Raw genomic sequence first — 19,800 nt, 5'->3', positions numbered from 1 at the left:
CTAAAACCTATTGTTCGATACTTCCCTACTTCAGCCTTTCCCTGCCTTATCACGAGGCAATCCTAACAGAACCTTTGGAACATCTATTTGGGAGAGTAATGCCACGGAGGTTGAGCAAGTCCCGTCGAACCGCTGGATGTGAAGAGCCGTCGGCAATGCATGTGGTGGCTCATCCAGTCGCGGAAGTTCTCAACATCTGATGGTCTTGCTGATGGGCTCGCTGGTCGGCTCGCTGGTGGGCTCTGCTTGATGGTGGATGACATGGTGCGGCCTTGCGACCCGCCTTGTCCAAGTTGCATCGGTGGTCAAGAGCATTCTCCCGGGCTGCCAATGCGCACGTGTAGCTCCTTGTCCAAGAAGAAGAATTTCCCGTCTCTTGTCGCCAACTGCATCGCCAACTCCTGTCCTCCTGGTCCAAAAAAAAAATCGTCTCATCTTTGGCGCCAACTGCGTTTCTTCACTGTCGCCAACTGCATCGCCAGCGTTGTCTCTGCGGCTTTTCCTGAAAGCAGCTCAGCTTCGCCTTTGTCGTAGATGGGCTGGATGGCGGATTTGTTTTGGAAGTATGCCAGCGGCGGTCTGTAGGCGGCGGTGTCGGTGAAGATGAGTTCGCTGTAGCCTTTGGGCGATTGGTTTGGCCGAAGGTCTCTTCAGCTCTTTAGGCGCCATGGGCAGTGGGTGCGACACGTTGAGCTGCAGTCCGGGTTTTCGTTCCTATTGTCCATCTTCCCGACAGGCCTGACAGGGTGCTCTATCTCGGTTTCCACTGGCCTAGTTGTGCTCGTCTTCCTCGTGTCATGTTGCTGGAACACTGGCGGTGGATCCGAAATGGCGCGGGCAGGTCTCGAGGGTGTCTACGTTGGAGCGTGTCGCCAGGGAAGGCGGATCATCTTTCCCTGTAGAGAGAACGACGATCGTCAAAACTTGACGACAGGTGCTGCTTTAGGCAAAACCAGCTGACGACGGCTCGACGAACCGGCCGGATAGAACTAATCGGGTAATCCGGTCTGGACATGGATCTGGGCTACCTTCACGAAGAGGAGAACTCCAATGGAATATGAACATCAATGAGCAAACCAACACTTCGGCATGGCGCAGAGCAATGCCAATGAAATACTCGCTCCATCCTCCGCCAACTTCCTCCAATATCCTGCTTCCTTTTCAACTGCAGCACCGATGGCATCGACTGTTGCATCGCCACCCGCTCCATTTTCCAACGACTCCAACATTGTCATTACGCCGAATATGCGTACGCGGCTTCGCTGCTCCCGGCGTGCGTGCTCAGACTGCGAGATGGTCTAGTCATAGAAGAAGTCCGGCAGCGACCCTCAAGATCTGGAACATCGTGTGCGGCTTGGTGCTGCTGCAGACCGCGGTTCCAAAGTTCTTGCAGTGGGTCACCCCAGCTTTCCACGTCGCCAATGCTGGTGCCGTTCATGCAGGCTGCGTTCATGCTCATGGCTTGCAAGGCTTTCGCGGTGGAGATGGGGGTTTTGTGAAATCGCGCAGATGTGGTGGGGCATCGGGCGCAGAAGAGAAGTGGAGGACGACTCGAGGATTCGGACACGATGCGCATAAGGAGAGAGCAGCCGCCAGCTTACTCCGAAGCCTTTCTTTCGTTCGGACGACAAACGATTTGGGCTTCGCATACTTATGACCCACCGAGCTCTGGCCTCACAACATCCTCCGCTGCATCGGCGCTGATCTCTCGCCTCCACGCGGAGAGTCCCGCTCCGCTGAAATGCAGCTCCTCAATCCACCCTCGCAACGATACGACGTGGACCCAACTCGACTATTGGACCAGGATCTACGACATGCCACGCCGCTCTTTGTACTGGAAGCAATCATCTTCGCTGCCCCGGCATCCGCCGAAGAGGTGTGTCTTAGTTACAGCTCACAATCGGGTCCACACAAGGAAGGAGCAGATGAAGGAGCCGCGGCATGGCACAAGAGACGACCAGAACACGCGTAAGACTGCTACGACCCGACCCGTACCGACGAATGTGCGACCGGGCCGCACGAACACAAACGTACAGACCAGCAACACAACAACACTACAACTTACCACAAAATGGCGAAGATACCCTGCACATTACTGACCTTGCCTCGTGAGCTGAGGGATGAGTTTCACCTCTTCGCCGCCAACGACTTTCTCGCCATCGACGCCTGTGCCCGCGAAGAAAAGTGGAAGCCCAGCAGCCAAGTGCGCCGAAGCACTTAGAGCGACCTGCCACCAGATCCGCGAGGAAGCACATGGTCGTTCCTTCAAGAACAACACCTTCGTCATCTTCATGCAAAAGGAAACATCGCTTTGAGAGCGAAGCTCGGTGGATGTGCGGTGGCATCGATGTTGACTTTTTGCCGTCTCTTGTAAATTCTGCCTGTCCGGTCTGTCGGCAGCAATTTGCAGCCAACTTGGTGGTTCTCTCCGATGCGGGCACGCTTCCTGACATCCTCTTTGAGTAGTCTCCTCTTTAAGCACTTCCTCCTACGCGCGCTGGCACGCCTCGTCCCGGTCGGTTTTGTCTTTGAGTAGGTGCTGTTCCAAAGCAATGTTTACATGTTCTGCGAAAGGGTTCACTAATGGAGCTACGGCAGCAGACTCCTTGGCGCATGTGCGGTAGGAAAGCTCCAAAGTGGTTCCTCACACGTCTCAGCCTGACGACTGTACCGCGGTCTACGACACGAATATCCGAACCTCGCGAGCACGTCCCTCTCATCACCTCGATTCAACTACGCACTTTTAAACGGACATTTAATCCTCGAGCAGGCAGGTCTTCCATCTCGATGCGCACTTGCCACATAGCCTTCAAGCCTCGCACTCTCTCCTTAACTAAGCTAACTGCTTCTGCCTGATCCTTACCTCCTTCCCGAGTGCCTCTTCCTCCGCCCGCCGCTTAGCTACGCTCTTCTTAAGCGTCTCACGTTGCTGATGTTTTACTGGACTTTCCCCTCTCGCATATTGGCAATTCGCTCGGCTTTATTCGCGATGTGCAGTAACGCTTATTGGATTGCACAGCTGGGCTCGGCCTCTCGGTTTCGGCTTCGCTCTCGGCTTCGGCGTAGAACTAAGCATCGAGACCAAACTCTCGGGCGACGGCGGCTGAAGAGGTCAATCCGCTCGCCAACGACGGGACAGTCCGTAGCTAAGGTATCACAATGCCATGCATGCTATGAATGCCATGACCTCGACACGACGATTGCAAATCGATACACACCACCACCTACGCACCTACGCGAATGTATCATCTCTACCGGCCCTGCAACCACACCTCATCGTCTCCACTCCTCTCGACTGGCGCCAGTAGCTACGCCATCGAAAACGCCGCCTGCCTGCGCATCGGCTCTCGCCAGCCCGAGAGATACTCATTTCAACAATTGCTCCTTCTCCTCTCCCTTCCCTCTGCTCGGTGCTAAGTCGTCCTTTGTTTTCGGCGGACATGATGAGGTGGTAGCAAGCTAAACCGAGGCGGATTTATGTGCTCGTAGGATCGCAGAATGTTAAATCCGGAAGTGGGTCGTAAGATTGCGGTGCTTGACGAGAGATCAGCGTGTGGCTCATTCCCTGTTGAGTCTGTGTTCGTAGTGTTAGTGAGTCTATTCCGTCTGAGCTGAAGTTGAGAGCGACGAAGGCGAAGTCGAACCTGGTAACGTACATTACAATGAGGTGCGACATTTGGCCATTGCGCGCTTCGCATCACATCTAGCGTCTATCTCAACAGCAGACCGCTACAGTTGCAATTCCAACTTCTCCGTCAAGTGCGCCCATCACAGTGTATAGCTTTTCACTTCCTGTTTGTCCGTATGCGAAGATGCATGTATGGTACCGACCGAAGTTGTGGTCGAGAAACCTCTCTCTAATTGCAGTGTACACATCGTGTTGATGAACGAGTTGTGGTGTGCCTTGAAGTTCTATAACTGCGGTTATGAACACTAACAACTCTCTCGTGAGTGCCAACTTCTCCGTCAAGAATGCTTCCAAATCCGCCGCACTTGGATTGTAACGCGTGACTCTAAGCATTCAGTGTCCTAACTTCTTGCTCCCTCTCCCATACCAAATCCTCTATGCTGCAGAGGCGTCGTAGCAGACTGTGCGCAAGCAACATCCTGTGACCGGCCTCCTAGAGTCTTCCGAGCAGTCTTCTTCCTGTACTGGCAATTCGCGGAAAATCGTCACTGTTGTATTCCACGGTACGCAGCTCGAAGCGTAAGCGGCGTAGGTCTTCGTCTTCTGCGATGATGTCCACGAGTTTGCAGCTGCGTTCGTTTTTGAGTTCGAGCGCGGAAGTGTGGTGGAGCACTTGTTCGTGTGGTTGCGCGTACGGAAGCTTGAGGTATGGCGAGTCATTCTAAGAAGCGCCAGGGCATCAAAGCGAGTCATGGCGTGATGTCAAACATCGGGCTTCAAATAGAGTCTGACATCCGCATACCTCACCTCTTTCTCTCACACAATCTCACGATCCCACGAAATTGGCCCGCTACTGTCATCGATCTTGAGAAGCCGCTCGCTCGGCTCGTCTCTTCACGCATCAGGAACTTCGCTTCGATCGGACACGACCTTCGCCGCTCATCGCTCCCGGCTTGCATTGGTCCTCACTTCAGACGAGGGGGGAGGTGTATCGCTTGACATGATGGTTGCTGGGTCGATTCAGGTTCCAAGAGCATGACGATCTCACGCGAAAGAGAAGTGACATGGGGTTCTGGAAGATGTCGACAATGGCGGGACAACATCGCGTGCAATATCAAAGGTCCGGACGTGTAGAGAACATCGTGATCACGTCTTCCGCTGCATGTTGTAGGATGGAGGTTTAGTCAATCGCAGGGCACCTGCCGTCGAGTCTGGGCTCGTCATTCTTGTAGCGTTCAGGTTCGTCACTGCAAATTTTCAGGTTCACTTCATCGTCCACGCTTACCTTACGTCTCTTTCTGAACAACATCCACGCCACACTAACAACAATTCCATCTCCATCACCAGCCATGGATGACCGGTGGGGTACATGGCTCGCGGGCACCCCAGCACAGCTCGTAAGCCTGCAGAAGCATTTGGTTCCTTGTTCGCGTACTGACAAGCATTCAGCTTCGGGACAAGATCGTTCCGTCTGGACACCGCCGCATTTTCATCGGCCCATCTGGTGAATCCTTCAGCCAATGCGGACACGACGTGGAGGACATCCCCGTACCTATCGCTGCGTGTCTCACCTACGATCCGTCTACGGAAGGAGGCGCACAGTACAGCGTTGCGCATATTGCTTTCACGACGGCACAGCAAATCGGCAGACGCCCCATCTGGATGTGCTTGCCCGATGAGGCTCCCGACAGCGCAACCCTCCGCATCATCGGCTCGATCCTTCTCGCGCTCGAAATTCCGGTCCATTTCTGTGTCCATGGGCCTGGCCGTGAGGTATGGTTTCATCCTAACCGAAGGCTTCAAGTCATAAATTGACATATCTTACAGCTACACAGGATGGACATCTTTAAGCTTAAAGACTTCGACAATGAGACCACTAAAGCGCTCCGCAAAGCTTTCGACGACAAGACCAACCAGGCTCCTCGCAAAGCCGTCTAGGTATGGATCTATTTCAGTTCGTCGTACGCCGCAATTGCTGACATTTGTATAGTCGCCGCAACTCCATCAATGCAAGGTACCGCGCTTACTCGGAGCCCCACGATCAGCCGGAGGAATGAAAAGATTTCGATTGGCATCGCACTGGGTTTCGCATAGATGGAAGGAGATATGACAGGTGGGTGGATATGTGTTGGGCGGCTGTTAGCACAGTCTTGACAATATTACACCTCCAGTCAGCGTCCGATCCGATCGCATCGATATTGCATGTCCTGTAATTGCAGACGTCTCCTCACTCAGTAACAATACCCGTCGGGGATAGTCAGGCAAGTCCGCTCAACGGCGCTTCACTCTTCACCACTACATCGGACACCACCACCACCATCGGAACACGCGCATTACTCAGGGCTTCCACGCTGGTGAGCGCAAGACTGCGGATGAATACAAAAGCTTGAGACTCACAAACGCGGGCCATTCAGCCACCGCCTGCGCTTATCCACTGCCTATGCGCGCATTCACACATACCTTCACCTCTTGGGCCTCATCGACGCACATCATCCCGACTCCCGACACTGCATCGACACCAACAAGACACCAAACCGTTCCATACGACCTGCGCTCGGACAGCGCCACACTACTCTCGTCCTCAGCCCGCCCGCGCACCCAGAACTCGACCAGACCGTCGTACACATCGAATAGATCAAGATGGAAGTGGCGAACATGAGGCGCACTGCTGCGTACGACCCGCGGCAAGAGCTTCCTTTTGATGTGAGCTCCAACACCCCGGAGTGGCGCACTTTGACAAGAGAACTGCCCGGAATACACAAACTCCTCACGGAACCACTCGCGATGCTCAAGGACGACGACAGCATCCAAGATCTCGTCAAGGCCATCGACGACATTTTGCATGACCCGGCGCGCGTCGTGGTTGGTGTCATTGGTAGTGTGGGATCTGGGAGCAGCACTACCATCAACTCTCTCCTTCAACTGGGTAGGATCGCCTCAGTTGGTTGTGGAGGCCGGCGCACCACAATGGTCACCCAGGAATTCTGTGGCCAGAAGCGGGACCAGATCGAACCGTTTCTCGCCGATGTCTTCTTCTATCCTCCACATGATCGGTTTAGAGTCTTTCTTGGATTCGCTATCGGCTATTATGGAGGAGTCCGCTGTCGCTTTTCAGGCAAGTCCCTGAATGCAACAGTGTCCATGCAATCCATCGCTGGTTCGCTAAACCCAAGCCAAATGACAACGAGCACGGAGTCGGCGAACTCATGCAGTGGTCGGACGAGACGATTGCGGAAGTCGTGGGGAGAACGAGGGTCTGACATTCACGGCATCGAATCCGGAAGACCTTTGCTCCCAACTCGAGAGACACACCACTTGTATGGAGTACGAGATCATCTCTTCCTTGGCCACACTTGTCGGTGGCGTCCGCTTTCATTTTAGCGACCCTCTGATCGACATTGGCGTGTCTTTCATGGAGGCCCCACAATCCGATGAATTCAGCTTGCTGCCGTCATATCGTTTTGACGGGATCACGCATGGCATCATTGTGGAGGACTGTCGGTGTGCCACGGACAGTTCTACGTCGGCCGTTGATGTCGCCAAGGTGCGATCGCTCGGAGACGAACGGGCAATCCTTGCGTTGACGAAGTGGGACCAAATTGGAATGATTGATGAGAGTGACATGGGTCGCGCCACCGACATTCAGCGAGAGACGGCCAGTAACCTCGCAGAAAAGTCGGCCGACCTCGAACAGGAAATGGCGGCGGTGCAGATCGAGAGAGAGGAACTCGATCCGTTCAGTGAGGTCCAGCGTTTCGAAGAGCTCGACTTGCGTTGGGAGGAGCTTAAGATCCTCACCCGACACGCATTCAATGCCGAGAAGGCGCACCGAATCTATGTGCTCGGCGAGCAGGCGGGACAGCACTTACTTCGCCGTGAACTGCGTGGGTGCCACAGAGTGCCAATATTCTCGATATCCAATCTCGACTATGCGGCTCACCTGAAAGCGTTCAGGCCAGAGGAAACCCCGGCTGTATCCGTGGAGACCACGAACATCCCCAACCTACGAAGACTGATAGCATCTCTTCCAAACAGATCACGAATCAATAGCATGCGGACGTTGTTGGATGTCACCCTTCCGTTAATTCTTGATCGATTGGATCTTTTCTTCGTGGAAAACCAGCTCCTGGCCGCGCTTGAAGGAGGAGAGCGGCTTAAGCGAATGAATGTGTTAGCGCGGAACGTCCAGCAGGTGCGGAATATGCTCGGTGGTCCCATGCGGCGTGATCTTGATACGCTGTGTAGAGACTGGCTGTAAGGCCGGAGCAGTATCATAGGCCGTGGCCTGTGGAGGAGTATCGATGGTGCGATCCGGAAAGAAATGCACTTATTGAAGTGGGTCGAGTGATGTTCCGCCATCATACGATGTCCCACGATCTGGCGTCGGACTGAGGTCAGGCGTCGCTGGCTTTGGACCGCACAGGCGTATATTATTTTGTACTGAAAGTCTGTCCTTCTCTCTCAGGTACCTTATAGCCTCACCATGGATCCGATCGAGAGTCACTTGGGTAATGTCCCGGATGGGTGGTCAAGTTTCAGCGAAGGTGAAAGGCAATGTTGTCGTCCAGGCTGAAGAGACCGGAGTGCGAGGCACCCACAGAACGCGCAACGAGCGCAGCGAGCGAGCTTGGACACTGTATCAAGGTCTCGCCTGAATGGCAATTGGCGAAGGGAGCGATGGACCAGGACGAGAGTGGGAATCCGTCCGACAGCGTTCCAATCACGGTTGGCATACCATGGCTCATTGAGCGTTTCAATGAGGCTGAGCGAATGAAACCCGGAAAACTTCCTCACCTCGGCATGGAACTCATACAGCCTCCAGTTGATATATCCGGCCCGGCGCACGATGCAACAGCACGTGGGAGCTGGGAATGGCATCCACTATACCATGGGCCGTCTCGCATGCCTGGACGGGAGGTTCGATTGCCTGAGTATTTATCCAGTTCGACAAAGCCTCGCTCGACGAAGAGGATGGCGGAGAAGCACACATTGACCACGCTTTGTGCACAGACATTCGATGAAGCAAAGGGGACAAGGACGGCGACGAACAAGACCTGGAGAATGAGGAAGCCGCTCTCGTAAGATATAACAGGAGCCCAACGTCCATCATCGAGCCAAGCACGAGAAGCGCCTCTTCAGAGAGCCGTCTACGCCCATCAGATGCTAGCGTCCGAATCCGGCGCGAGCGTCAAGTACGCGAGCGACATGCAGTAACGACGAGAGACATGCCGGTAGAGATTCGAAGATGACAGCAACCGAACCCCATACCAGCTCTGAGCAATCATTTGTCATGCGGAACCGACAAGCTGAGCTGGCAAGTCAGTGACTGGGAAAGATATGATGACCGATACAGCATCGGTAACGAGAAAGACTGGTACCGGCGAAGATCTCCACCCGAACACCAGGAGCCAAAGAACCTCGACATTGTGTTGCTCCGTCCTGTACTGAATGAGGGTCCGGCCGGTGATGCCCCCGCTCAGCAGCAGTTCACCAAGGAATTCAAGATTCGTCGATGGGCTGTTCGTCGATGGCTTACTTGGCTTAAGGCTAATCATCCAGGCTATGCTGACATCGTAATTGATGAGGGCGCATTGTCCTAGCTACCCGGAGGTGACAGCCCTAAGGACGCTGATGGAAGTGGTGTCGATGTTCAAGATTAGTTGCAAGGTGAGACGTACGACCTAGCCGACGTCCAGTAAGCGGCTCCGGAAGGTCCAGTCGTGGAGCAACACGATCAGCAAGATGGAGAGGATCTTGGCCATGACCGCACAGCTGTCGCCTTCACCGGACCGGAAGATCGTGCTATTGACCAGCTGGCGGACCGACTTCGAGAGTTTCAAGCCCAGCGACTGCGTGAAAACCAAGAACTCCAAGCTCTTCGCGATGCCAACCCAGAAGCAGCGACACCGCCACTCCCCAACCGTCTCGACGCCCCCCGTTGAAGCTCCATAACAGAGCCTGAAGTCCCTGTCGGCAATGAAGAACAACAACAGCGCAACGACCCAGAGCAGCCACCTTCACTACCAGTCCTCACCTTCTCTGACCGAGAGGCAGTGCCACTCTCCGAGATACGCTTGCCAGTATGCACTACTACAGTTTCTCTCGAGTCGCGGCCAATTCATCGACGGAGACACCTGTCGCCTGAAGCACACCGGCACTAGTTGGCGCCAGCTCTAGAATGCGATAGTTGCGACTTGCGCTCACAGCGATCCGATCCTACCCCTTCGTACACGCCACATGCAGGATATGGGATACAAGCACGTTGTGGAAGGATGACAAGACTACAGTGTTGGCCTGGAATTTGATAGAATGGCGAGCTTGATCCCACTTGGCTGGTCGATCCCACTTGGCTGGTCGAAACCTGGCCGACCACAAGAAGCGGGATGCAGAACACGACAAGGCCAATATCGACGTCGATAGAAAGGCTCAGCTGGCCAAGGCTGACGCTACTCTTCGTCTAGCTATCAGATCGCCACTAGAGGGGCCATTTATTCAGAGTCCACATTGTCTCCCCGTCGCACAACCTGCTAAAAAGCGACTCATCGCTCATGACACTACAATCATCTATCTTGACAGTGGCGGCCATACAGCCCTTTGGATGAATCAACACCATGATCAACGGCGTTGCCCGAAGGGGCAAAATGGTCACAGACTCTTTGGAGGGATTGCCGACGACCACATTGGATGCTTGGTGGTAGCCAGCCATACTTCTACTACGCGGCGCTTTTCAGCAGGGATCAAATGCCATGATGAGGAGCACCCCGGCGCCCGCTCTCCCGCAGCATGTTGCCGATGCCCATCAAGCTCATCGAAAGGATGATTGTGGAGATTGTCTCGAGCGCAGAATCCGACAGAGTAGCAGGATTGCACTTTAGTAGTCGACCGAGACACTCTGTTGGCATTCGGATGCTCGCATTGCATAATGTTGTAGGACGCCATTGCTGTTAAAATGTCGGTGGCTGGCAATGGCTGGCTAGCTCCAAATGGTATATATCATGATATCTCTCTCCGTTGGTAGTTAGTTCCTTAATAAATCACTTCATTAATTATTCAATTTTAACAGGTTATGAGCCCGGGTTTTGCGCATACTACACTACACTATCGTTGTCATCCTTTACGCACTCTGCTACGTACTCGTACCGAATTTAAGATAACACCTTTCAAAACCCTAAGATTAATAAACCAGCCTCAATTGCCTCGGTTACGGGTTTACCCGCTATAAGGCTAGAAATTCGAAGGCTGGCGTAAAAAACTTCTTACGCTAATTACTAGCTACTTTAATTAATATACTAACCTCCTCTTATTGTAATAGAATCGAACGCTAACATAGATGTTAGGACTAATATAAAGGTCGTTCCTCCTTTATCGAGAAAGAGGTACAACGTACAACTCGTATCCTTCTTCGATTCCCTCTAGGTTAATAAACAACCTTACCGTCGCGATCGTTATCTCCTTAGGAGTCGTTTTTACCTTAAAAAGCCTTCGCTAGGCCGGTACCTCGACAAGCACTCCTTCCTATATATCGTCGAAACGATACGTTAAGAGGTTAAAACCGGTAAGCTTCCTAAGCTTAACATCGATCTAATTCCTTTTAGATACGAATCGGACTTTGTTCCTCGTAAACGTCCTCGGAAAGAATACAGTTTACCTTCTCTAAGAGTAGTAGTATTAGATATCCCGGATCCTCCTTCTCCCGCTCTTCGAGACTTCTTTAGCCTCGCTCCTTTAATACTACCTCCTCTCTACCTTCGCGTCGACAAAGATAGAGGCAACGAACAATACCTCTGTTTCTCTCGCGCTAAATTAGCTCCCCCTTACGTAGGCTACGACATTCTATAACGAGAAACTAGGAAGATTCTACGAAGAACATCTAAACTCGTACCTTGTTTTTCGATTATTTAACTATATCAACTATATAAGCCGCCGAGAAACTACTAACCCTATTAGTACTAGTGCTCGAGGAAAAGGACGATTAGAGCCTTTAGAACGACAAAATTCGTAATTAGCTTATCGTACTTAGATATAGCGCCGTTATCGAGACCGCTAAAGCGGTTAACGACCCTAACCTTCCCTACGACGGCGTTAACTAGACTAACTACTAGCGCGATTTTAAGGCTAAACAAAAGAGAGCTCTTAGAATTATTAGAGACAGATGCGGATATAACGCTAAGTAGCTTATTCTAGCGGATACTATCCCCTTTAATACGCTAAACACCCTCGTAGAGCATTTCGCTAAAGGAGGCGCTAGAGAATTCGCGAGGATCTCGAACCTCTAGAACTTAATTACTATAGACAACGTTAAGGGCGGTATTAGCCTTTACGGCTCCGAAATTCGCCGACTCTAGAATCGCTTCGCCGAAATCGACCTAGGACTTAAGATTCCTAAACCTTACGCCGTTTAGAAGTTTATTACCGGCCTACTAGAGTCTTTCGAGCTATTCGTTACCTCCTTTAACTAAAACCGCCTACTTATTCTAAAGACTATTAATAGAGTAGTTAAAAAGGTAGCGGTAACGCTAGGAGAGGTTATCTCTAGTACTAAGGACTTCGAGACGCGCCGCAACGCTTTAAACAGCGCTAACGAGCTCGGTCTCTATAGCGGGTATAACAACCGTAAGCTAAAAGCTCGCGGGAGCAACCCTCGGGAGTAGTATAAGTACTACGACCGCCGGCATAAAGGAGAATGCTTTATACTTAACCTAAGTAAGGCGCCTAAGTAGTAGAAGAAGAAAGAAGCTAAACGTAGAGACGGAAAGCGAAAGGTAGACGAAGACGAAGAAACTACTCTTATCTACGACACCGCCCTAAAGAAGACTAAGGGTTTAATCGTCCTAATAAACGACTACGCTTTCCGAGCGTTAAACGCTAACGGCGAGTCCTTCGCCGTACATAAGGGATTAAATCTCTTCGACACTTAGATCGTCGACTTTAGCTACTCTTCTTATCTCGTCGGAAGAAAGGACGTCTTTACCTCGATAACCCTAATCGAAGGATATAGCTCGCGAGGAATCGGAGGAAACGCTATCGTACCTACGTATATTAGTACTATTCGGATACCTACTAGGATTAGCGACAAATTGTACTAGCTAAACATTATAAACGTTAAATATTTAGTATAGGTAGGCGTTAATCTCCTCTCTCTCGAACAAATGTAGCCTCTCTTCGACAATATCTCTGCCTTATCGACCGGCCTTTCTCTAGTTAAAGGAAACCGCTCCTTTAATACAAGATTTTAAGACGGCCTTCTCCTTCTCGACACTATACTAATAGACGTTAAAATAGATTTTTGTATAGCTACTTACGAAGTCGATAGTTAGTAGGCATAACTCTAGTACGAAAGAATAGGATATCTCGGCTAGTAAAGCGTTTACCGACTAAAAGACATAGTTACCGGAATAGAAGCCTCGAGTCTATTAGGGTAATATATATACGAGAGCTACGTATACGGTCGTTTTTACGCTAAACCTTACCGTAGGCACATAAAACCGGTGTCGTTAAAACTCGAGCTCCTATATATAGATTCTAAGCATAGCCCGAAAGACATAATCGGCTACGATAAGTCGAGATTCTAGCTTACTTTAGTTAACGACTATACGACTAACACCGACTATTTTCCGTACAAACATGTTCTCGACGTTCTACCTCGCTTATAATAGTACCTAAAACGATATTAAACCCCTATTTATAAGTATAGGCGCATACGACTCGACTAAGGAAGCGAATTCGTTAACAACGCCTTTAAAGACTTCTACTACGATTAAGGCATTAAGCTCGAATTTACGTCTACCGAACAAAGTTAATTAAATAGAGTCGCGGAAGCCGTTAATCGGGTTATTCTAGAAAAGCTCGAGCTAACGCTACTCGCCGGTAAATTGTTGTTAAAATAGTAGCCCGCGGTAGTGTCTATAATAGCCTACCTACGTAATAGGTTACCTAACTTAAGGCACGCTATTATAGGACACGAAGCGTTCTACGGAGAAAAACCGGACCTATCGAATATCCGTAAGATCGGCTTAAAAGCCTATTGCCTCGTTAAGGAGCCTAAACACCGCGTAGGCTATACGGACAAAGCGGAAGAAGGTAAGCTTCTCGGCTTTAAGGGGAACTACTAATACCTCGTAATCTGTCCGGGATAGAAAGAGCCTAGATAGGTCTATAACGTTATCTTTAAGGAACATCGGAAGTATATTAAAGTCGAAATAGACTCTGCCTCCGAAGAGGATAACGCGCCGCCCTTAAAGCGCGTAAAGAGGCAACGCCCCGTTAGACTCCTTAGTCCGATTGTAGATTTAGGGCCGATTTTAGTCTCTGCTACTCTAGGGGGCGAGACAATATCTACTATAAAGAAAGTAGATAATAAATCGACAGATTCTAAAAGCACCGACTCGGAACTTACTACTCTACCCGAGTCGCTAACGCCCTCGTTATATACCCTGTCTCGAGAACTAACGCTAAAGGAGCTAACGCTACCGCCTCCTACGGAAACTATCTAGGACGCCGTACCGGATAGACTAAAACGAGTCCGAAAGAAGACCTCTCTCTTCCCCGAAAGCGAGTACGCATTGCTCTACGTACATACGAATCTACTTACTAAGACCCTCGACTATTACCTAGTGTTATAGTAGATAATAATATACACCTTCCTTACGATAGCTATAGCTACTTTCGAACCTTACGAGCTACGTACGGTATAGGACGCTAAGGGTACTACTATCTAGTCTAAATAGAAAGATACGATAAGCGAGGAAGTAAAGTTACTCCGGAAGAACAAAACGTAGCGACTTAAAAAGCGCTTATAGATCTCTTTAAAGGCGAATATCCTACTAGGTAGGTAGGTATTTAAGCTTAAACGAGGGCTAAACGGTAAGATCCTTAAATATAAGGCGCGATAGGTAGTTAAAGGATACCGATAGGAAGAGGGCTTAGACTACACCGAGACCTTCGCATCCGTCGTTAAGCCGATAAGCTACAAAGCTATCTTCGTAATCGCCGTAGCACTAGACTACGAGATCGAACAAATAGACGTTAAAACCGCCTTTCTTTACGGCCTTATTAAGGAAACCGTATACGTTAAACAACCCTACGAATTCGAGGAAAGGGACGATGTCTACCTTCTTAAAAAGTCGCTCTACGGATTAAAGTAGTTACCTCGTACCTAGTATAAAACCCTAACCTCTTACCTCGCGGAAATCGGATTTAAGCTACTAGACGCCGATACTAGTGTCTTTATCCGAGGGAATACGTTTATCGCTATATATATAGACGATCTACTTATCGTCGGACTACGGAAGAAGGAAGTCGGCGAAATTAAGAGCTAACTAGCGAAAAGATTCGAAATAACCGATCTCGGGCCGTACGCCTACTATCTCGGTATAATAGTACGTAGAGACCGCGTTAACCGAAAGATATTCCTTAGCTAATAGGCCTATATTAAGAAGTTCCTCCGGTAATACAACATATAGGAACAGAAAGTTAGAACGACACTAATAGACTCCTCTACGAAGATCTAACCTATAGAAGAGGGCTACATTACCCCGGATAAACTCCGAGCTAAGTATTAGTTAGCGGTAGGCTTACTAATGTACGCTATGCTTAGTACTCGACTAGACATCGTATACTCCGTATCTATAGTTAGTCGGTTCTACGCTAATCCTACCGAAGAACACTAGAAGCTAGTCGAGAGGATTATAGCCTACCTACGTTATACTATTTAATTCGAATTAGTGTACTATAGAGATCTATAACCTCTTAGCGGCTATATAGATGCCGACTAGGCTAGGGATATCGAGATACGCCGCTCTACGTCCGGCTAGGTTTTTAGCCTAGGTAGCGGAGCTATTAGTTAGTCGTTAAAACGATAGACGAGAGTAGCGCTATTAACGGTTAAAGTAGAATATATAGGCGAAACATAAGCCGTAAAGGAAGCTATCTAGCTAAAGTCCCTTCTCGATTAAATTCTCCCCGACTCCGAGAAAGGCCTATAGGCGACTATTTGTAAGGGTCTGAACCGAAGTTGCGCACAAAGGTCCAGATCCGAATGTATGAAATTCTAAAGCTACCGAAAAGAAGATCTATCTAGAACAACGGAACGTCGAGTATAAGCTGTGTGTGCGCGTAGCGTCGCTTGGCGCATACGTGGCCTTCCAGTCGGCCGAAAGGAAGCTTGTTCCCGATTCGGCCTAGTGGATTTCTGAACCGGCGTTCGTCCGTTGGGCGTTGGCCCAGGCATCGGCACAGCCGATGCAGCCTCAGGCACCAGCCTCTGACACTATTATATACTACGATAACTAAGGCGCTATAGCTCTCGCGAAGAACCTAGCGTTCTACTCGCGATCTAAGCACTTTAGTATCGACGTACATTTCATTCGCGAGCGAGTTTAGGAAGGAGACATTAAACTATACTAGGTTAAAACCGATAGAATAATCGCTAATAGTCTTACTAAGCTACTTCCGAATCGCTAGTTCTACGCTTTCCGAAAAGCCGTTAGTTTAACGCTCCCTACTACCGCTATAACGCTAAAATAGCTAGAAGACATAAAATAAGTTAGCGGACTAGGGGGAGTTTCGCTAAGGCTACGATAGCGACGTTAATAATGTCGCTATTAATTTTCTTCGACAACGAGCTCCGAGCTAATACCCTTTAGGACAAGTATACGAAGTTTAAGGACGGATTAACCGGTCGTTTATCGAGATATCGCCGTCGACCCTAAATCCTTATATAAAACTCCGAGTTATATAATCCTCGGCGCTAACCTTAGCGCTAAAGTATAAGGATTTTCTAACTTTAGAACTAAACTTACTTCCTTTCTCGAATATCCGGCGATACTAACGCTAACGATAACAACTATAGAAGATTTCCCTTCCTACCGAAACTATAACTATAGAACCGAGTCTAGATTTAAGCTTACGGAGAACGAATTCGGCCGCCCTACCTTACGAAGAATCGACTTAGACTAGTCGCTTCCTCTATCTAATATAGCTAATTTCCTAGCAACCGCTCCTAGTCGATTCCTTCGCTAAAGGATTAAACAAAGGCGCCTACTACTACCTAAGAACCTTACTAGTATAGATTTTAGTGTTCTAACCCCGGAGACCCTTAAAAGAATCTACCGAGATTACTTTATATCTACCGAGCAATTAAAGGACTACCGTAAGATAGCTAGGATGTTATAAGCCTTTAACTAGGGATCCGCTAAGAAATACGGCCGTATAAGACCTTATATTTACCCTAAGCCTCTAGCGTTCCTTTCCGATTAAGAACGAGTAAACTAGTCTACTATATACGACGACGCTAAAGACTCTAACCTTTAGACCGCGTTTTAAACCGCTAGTAAGACGAGAAGTAAACTACTTAATCCCTATACGGCTAAAACCTAGATCGTAGTAGTTAAGAGCCCCTAAGCTAACTAGGTAAACGACTCTAACTAGAGCTAACGCCCGTAGTATATGTAGGCCTTCGTAATCGTTAGTAGGCCTACTAAGCATAGGAAGAACCTCTTTATCTACGACTACGATAGCGGGAACCTTATGCGCCGATATAAAGAAGTTAAGCTAAACGGAGTCTACGGAAGTATCGTCCGGTTCTATAACAAAATTAGGTCTACCTAGCGCATTAATCGGGTGTTTATAGGTAATATCTATAACGACTTCATTACCGACACTATAGACTAGCGTCAATTTAGCGACACTAGTATCGAGATTAATAAAAACTACTATATCGGACATACGATGCGCTAGGTTTATAAAATAAGCTAGATAAAGGACCGCTACTTTAATCCTAAGGACAAGAAACATAGCCTTAGTAACCCTCGGTAGGAATCCTTTGTTAAAATAGAATACTTAACGAAACACTATACCGCTAAGTAAACAAGAGGTAAGCTAGTACTCTTCCCTTATAGAGGGTTTAACGAGGCTAGCATAGAACAGCTAACGAGGGGGAGTGTTAAAATGTCGGTGGCTAGCAATGGCTAGCTAGCTCCAAATAGTGTATATTAGGATATCTCTCTCCGTTGGTAGTTAGTTCCTTAATAAATCACTTCATCAATCATTCAATTTCAACAATTGCAAGACCTTGATGATACTTGACCGTTGGGGTGTCTTGTCGATCGTAACCCTGAACATGCTCTTGCGGTCTCCAACCCTTGGACAGTTTATACGATTAGATGGCACGGTGAACACGACGGCCAGTCGATAAGACCGCCAGGAAATGGGCGGTGGTCCAGGTCCTCAAGGAAGCGACAATTCTGATTTCAAGCTTCAACAGGCACAGCGGATCTCACATCGATCATACCCCTTCACAATGGGATGTGTATGCTGACAACACCGAGGATCTGCATTCCGGACGGAGTCTATACCTTTGGCCGCTGCAACGGGATGGAGAAGTGTTCACTTTCACCAAAACTTGACGGTAGCCGGGACACCAAATTCGAGTACACGACGATCGGTTAGCAACACAGTGCTGCTGCAATGGAGATCGAAGACCAACTTTCCGGAACGTCCGTCAGGTACCAGGAGGCATGTCTTCAACATTCAAATCGCGATTCACGATTCCCCGCTAGCGGTAGCTGGTTTGGTTTGAGAAATCCGAACTCCGTGGGGATCTTGCAGTCCTATCTTGGTCAGCGCTGAACGTCCTTGCGATAGTAACAAGACACTGATCCACTGCTTTGTGCCAGAACGTTTGTCGTTTCGTTGCATTATAACAGGAGTGTTGTACCTTGGGACAATCACCCCATGGACGACACATTGCTACACACTCCATTCCAAGCCGAGAGCACTATATAGTCTGACAGCAGCTAGGCAGACAGGGGAACTTCGTGCTTCTTCTGCGTAGCTACTTTTTATTCCCACTCTGAGCTTCTCATTAACTCTTTGTTGGCTCCTCGTTGCCACGTCTGGCTAAGCCACTCGCTTATTTGGCTATATTGATTGCTGGCCCTGGCGGATGGCTCAAGTCCAAGTCGATCTTGACCAAAAGGCTCACTGGTGGTCGTCTTATCTGCGACGCCTGCTGGAGGGGAATATGTGGGACCCTGTTGCAAATCTGGACCGCCGCCCTCGGAAAACGCATCATCGGACTACGATTGAGGACCTCCAGGTTCAATCTTTATGGTTGGGAAACCTTTTTTTTTTTTCGGAGGTTGAAATCCGGTGGTTTCGACTTGGGATTCCAGCTGGGCGGCTGAACCTTGATCGATGCCCAACTGCACCACAAATCGTGCTTGGGGTGACGCAATCTCTTTAATGCGAGTGGTACGATAGAGGCATATGACCCGGACCTGCAGTCAAATCCTGGAGTCTAAGGGCATGTCCGTCCTGGACAAAGAAGCGAATCTTGGCCCAAGCAAATCTCGCTAACAACGTGTTAAGAGTCTACTAGCAGCTGTCTTTGACGACCATATGTCCGGATGATGACCTCTCACGACAGAGCCATCTGTATCGGAACTATGGCCAACTGTTAGGGTGTAGGGCAGCGCTGATTCTTGTAAAGGAGACAAAGCCTCGATCCTAGCCTAAGTTTGGCCCGTGGTCGGACAAGGCCGATTAGCAGTCTACGTTAACCGCACACGAAAGCGGTACGATTGCATAATAGAAACACATGTTCCGGAAATACAGCTAGTTCTCGGAGTGCATGGCAATGCTCGATGTTGCAAAAGAGACCAATCCACAACGCTAGCAAAAACATTGGTGAGGGACTGGACATAAGTCTGCCAGTTAATCGACATACCTGAGAGTAGAATGTGCCTTGTCAGTCGATATAGCACCCCAATCGACATGCTCAGCCAACTCTCGGACTGCCGAATAGCGTTGGGTATTGTGGAACAGATAAATATCGATGCTAGGCTACGCTTTAGTGAGATACCGTCGAGTATCGCTAGTGTTTGGTGCCCGGAAGTAAAGACGACTTGTTTAATCCTTCCGAGAACCCTTCTCGGAGCTTCTTTCCGTTTACGGGTGATCTACGAGGCGTGGCAGGCATGTTGGAAGTAAGTCGAGGTCGTTAGCCAAAACGGGTGGGACAACCGAAGCCTAGTTCAGCGTCGATAGTAGCTACCTACAGGTTCCCGGAGGAAGGGCTAGCACGTCTAATACTTCCGAGAACTCTTCTCGGAGCTTCCTTTCGTTTACGGGTGATCTACGAGGCGTAGAAGGCATGTTGGATGCGAGTCCAT

The 19,800-nt window shown here is 49.5% G+C and overlaps 2 protein-coding genes across 2 annotated transcripts; both read left to right on the top strand.

The window, feature by feature from the left end:
• Positions 1 to 4,977: 4,977 nt before the first annotated feature.
• MYCGRDRAFT_98086 (uncharacterized protein) lies at positions 4,978 to 5,566 on the top strand (the record flags this gene model as incomplete). The annotated part of the gene is made up of 3 exons (XM_003846853.1): positions 4,978 to 5,025; positions 5,078 to 5,401; positions 5,456 to 5,566. The coding sequence occupies 3 exons, from the start codon at positions 4,978 to 4,980 to the stop codon at positions 5,564 to 5,566; spliced, it is 483 nt and encodes a 160-aa protein (XP_003846901.1).
• Positions 5,567 to 6,268: 702 nt separating this feature from the next.
• Positions 6,269 to 9,570, top strand: MYCGRDRAFT_98085 (uncharacterized protein; the record flags this gene model as incomplete). The annotated part of the gene is made up of 6 exons (XM_003846854.1): positions 6,269 to 6,554; positions 6,841 to 7,882; positions 8,197 to 8,706; positions 8,982 to 9,147; positions 9,314 to 9,323; positions 9,401 to 9,570. 6 exons carry the CDS (start codon positions 6,269 to 6,271, stop codon positions 9,568 to 9,570), a joined length of 2,184 nt encoding a protein of 727 aa, XP_003846902.1.
• Between the last annotated feature and the right edge of the window lie 10,230 nt (positions 9,571 to 19,800).

Source organism: Zymoseptoria tritici, chromosome 21, assembly GCF_000219625.1.
Source record: "Zymoseptoria tritici IPO323 chromosome 21, whole genome shotgun sequence".
Classification (NCBI taxonomy): domain Eukaryota; kingdom Fungi; phylum Ascomycota; class Dothideomycetes; order Mycosphaerellales; family Mycosphaerellaceae; genus Zymoseptoria; species Zymoseptoria tritici.
This window is presented reverse-complemented; position numbering and strand designations above follow the sequence as displayed.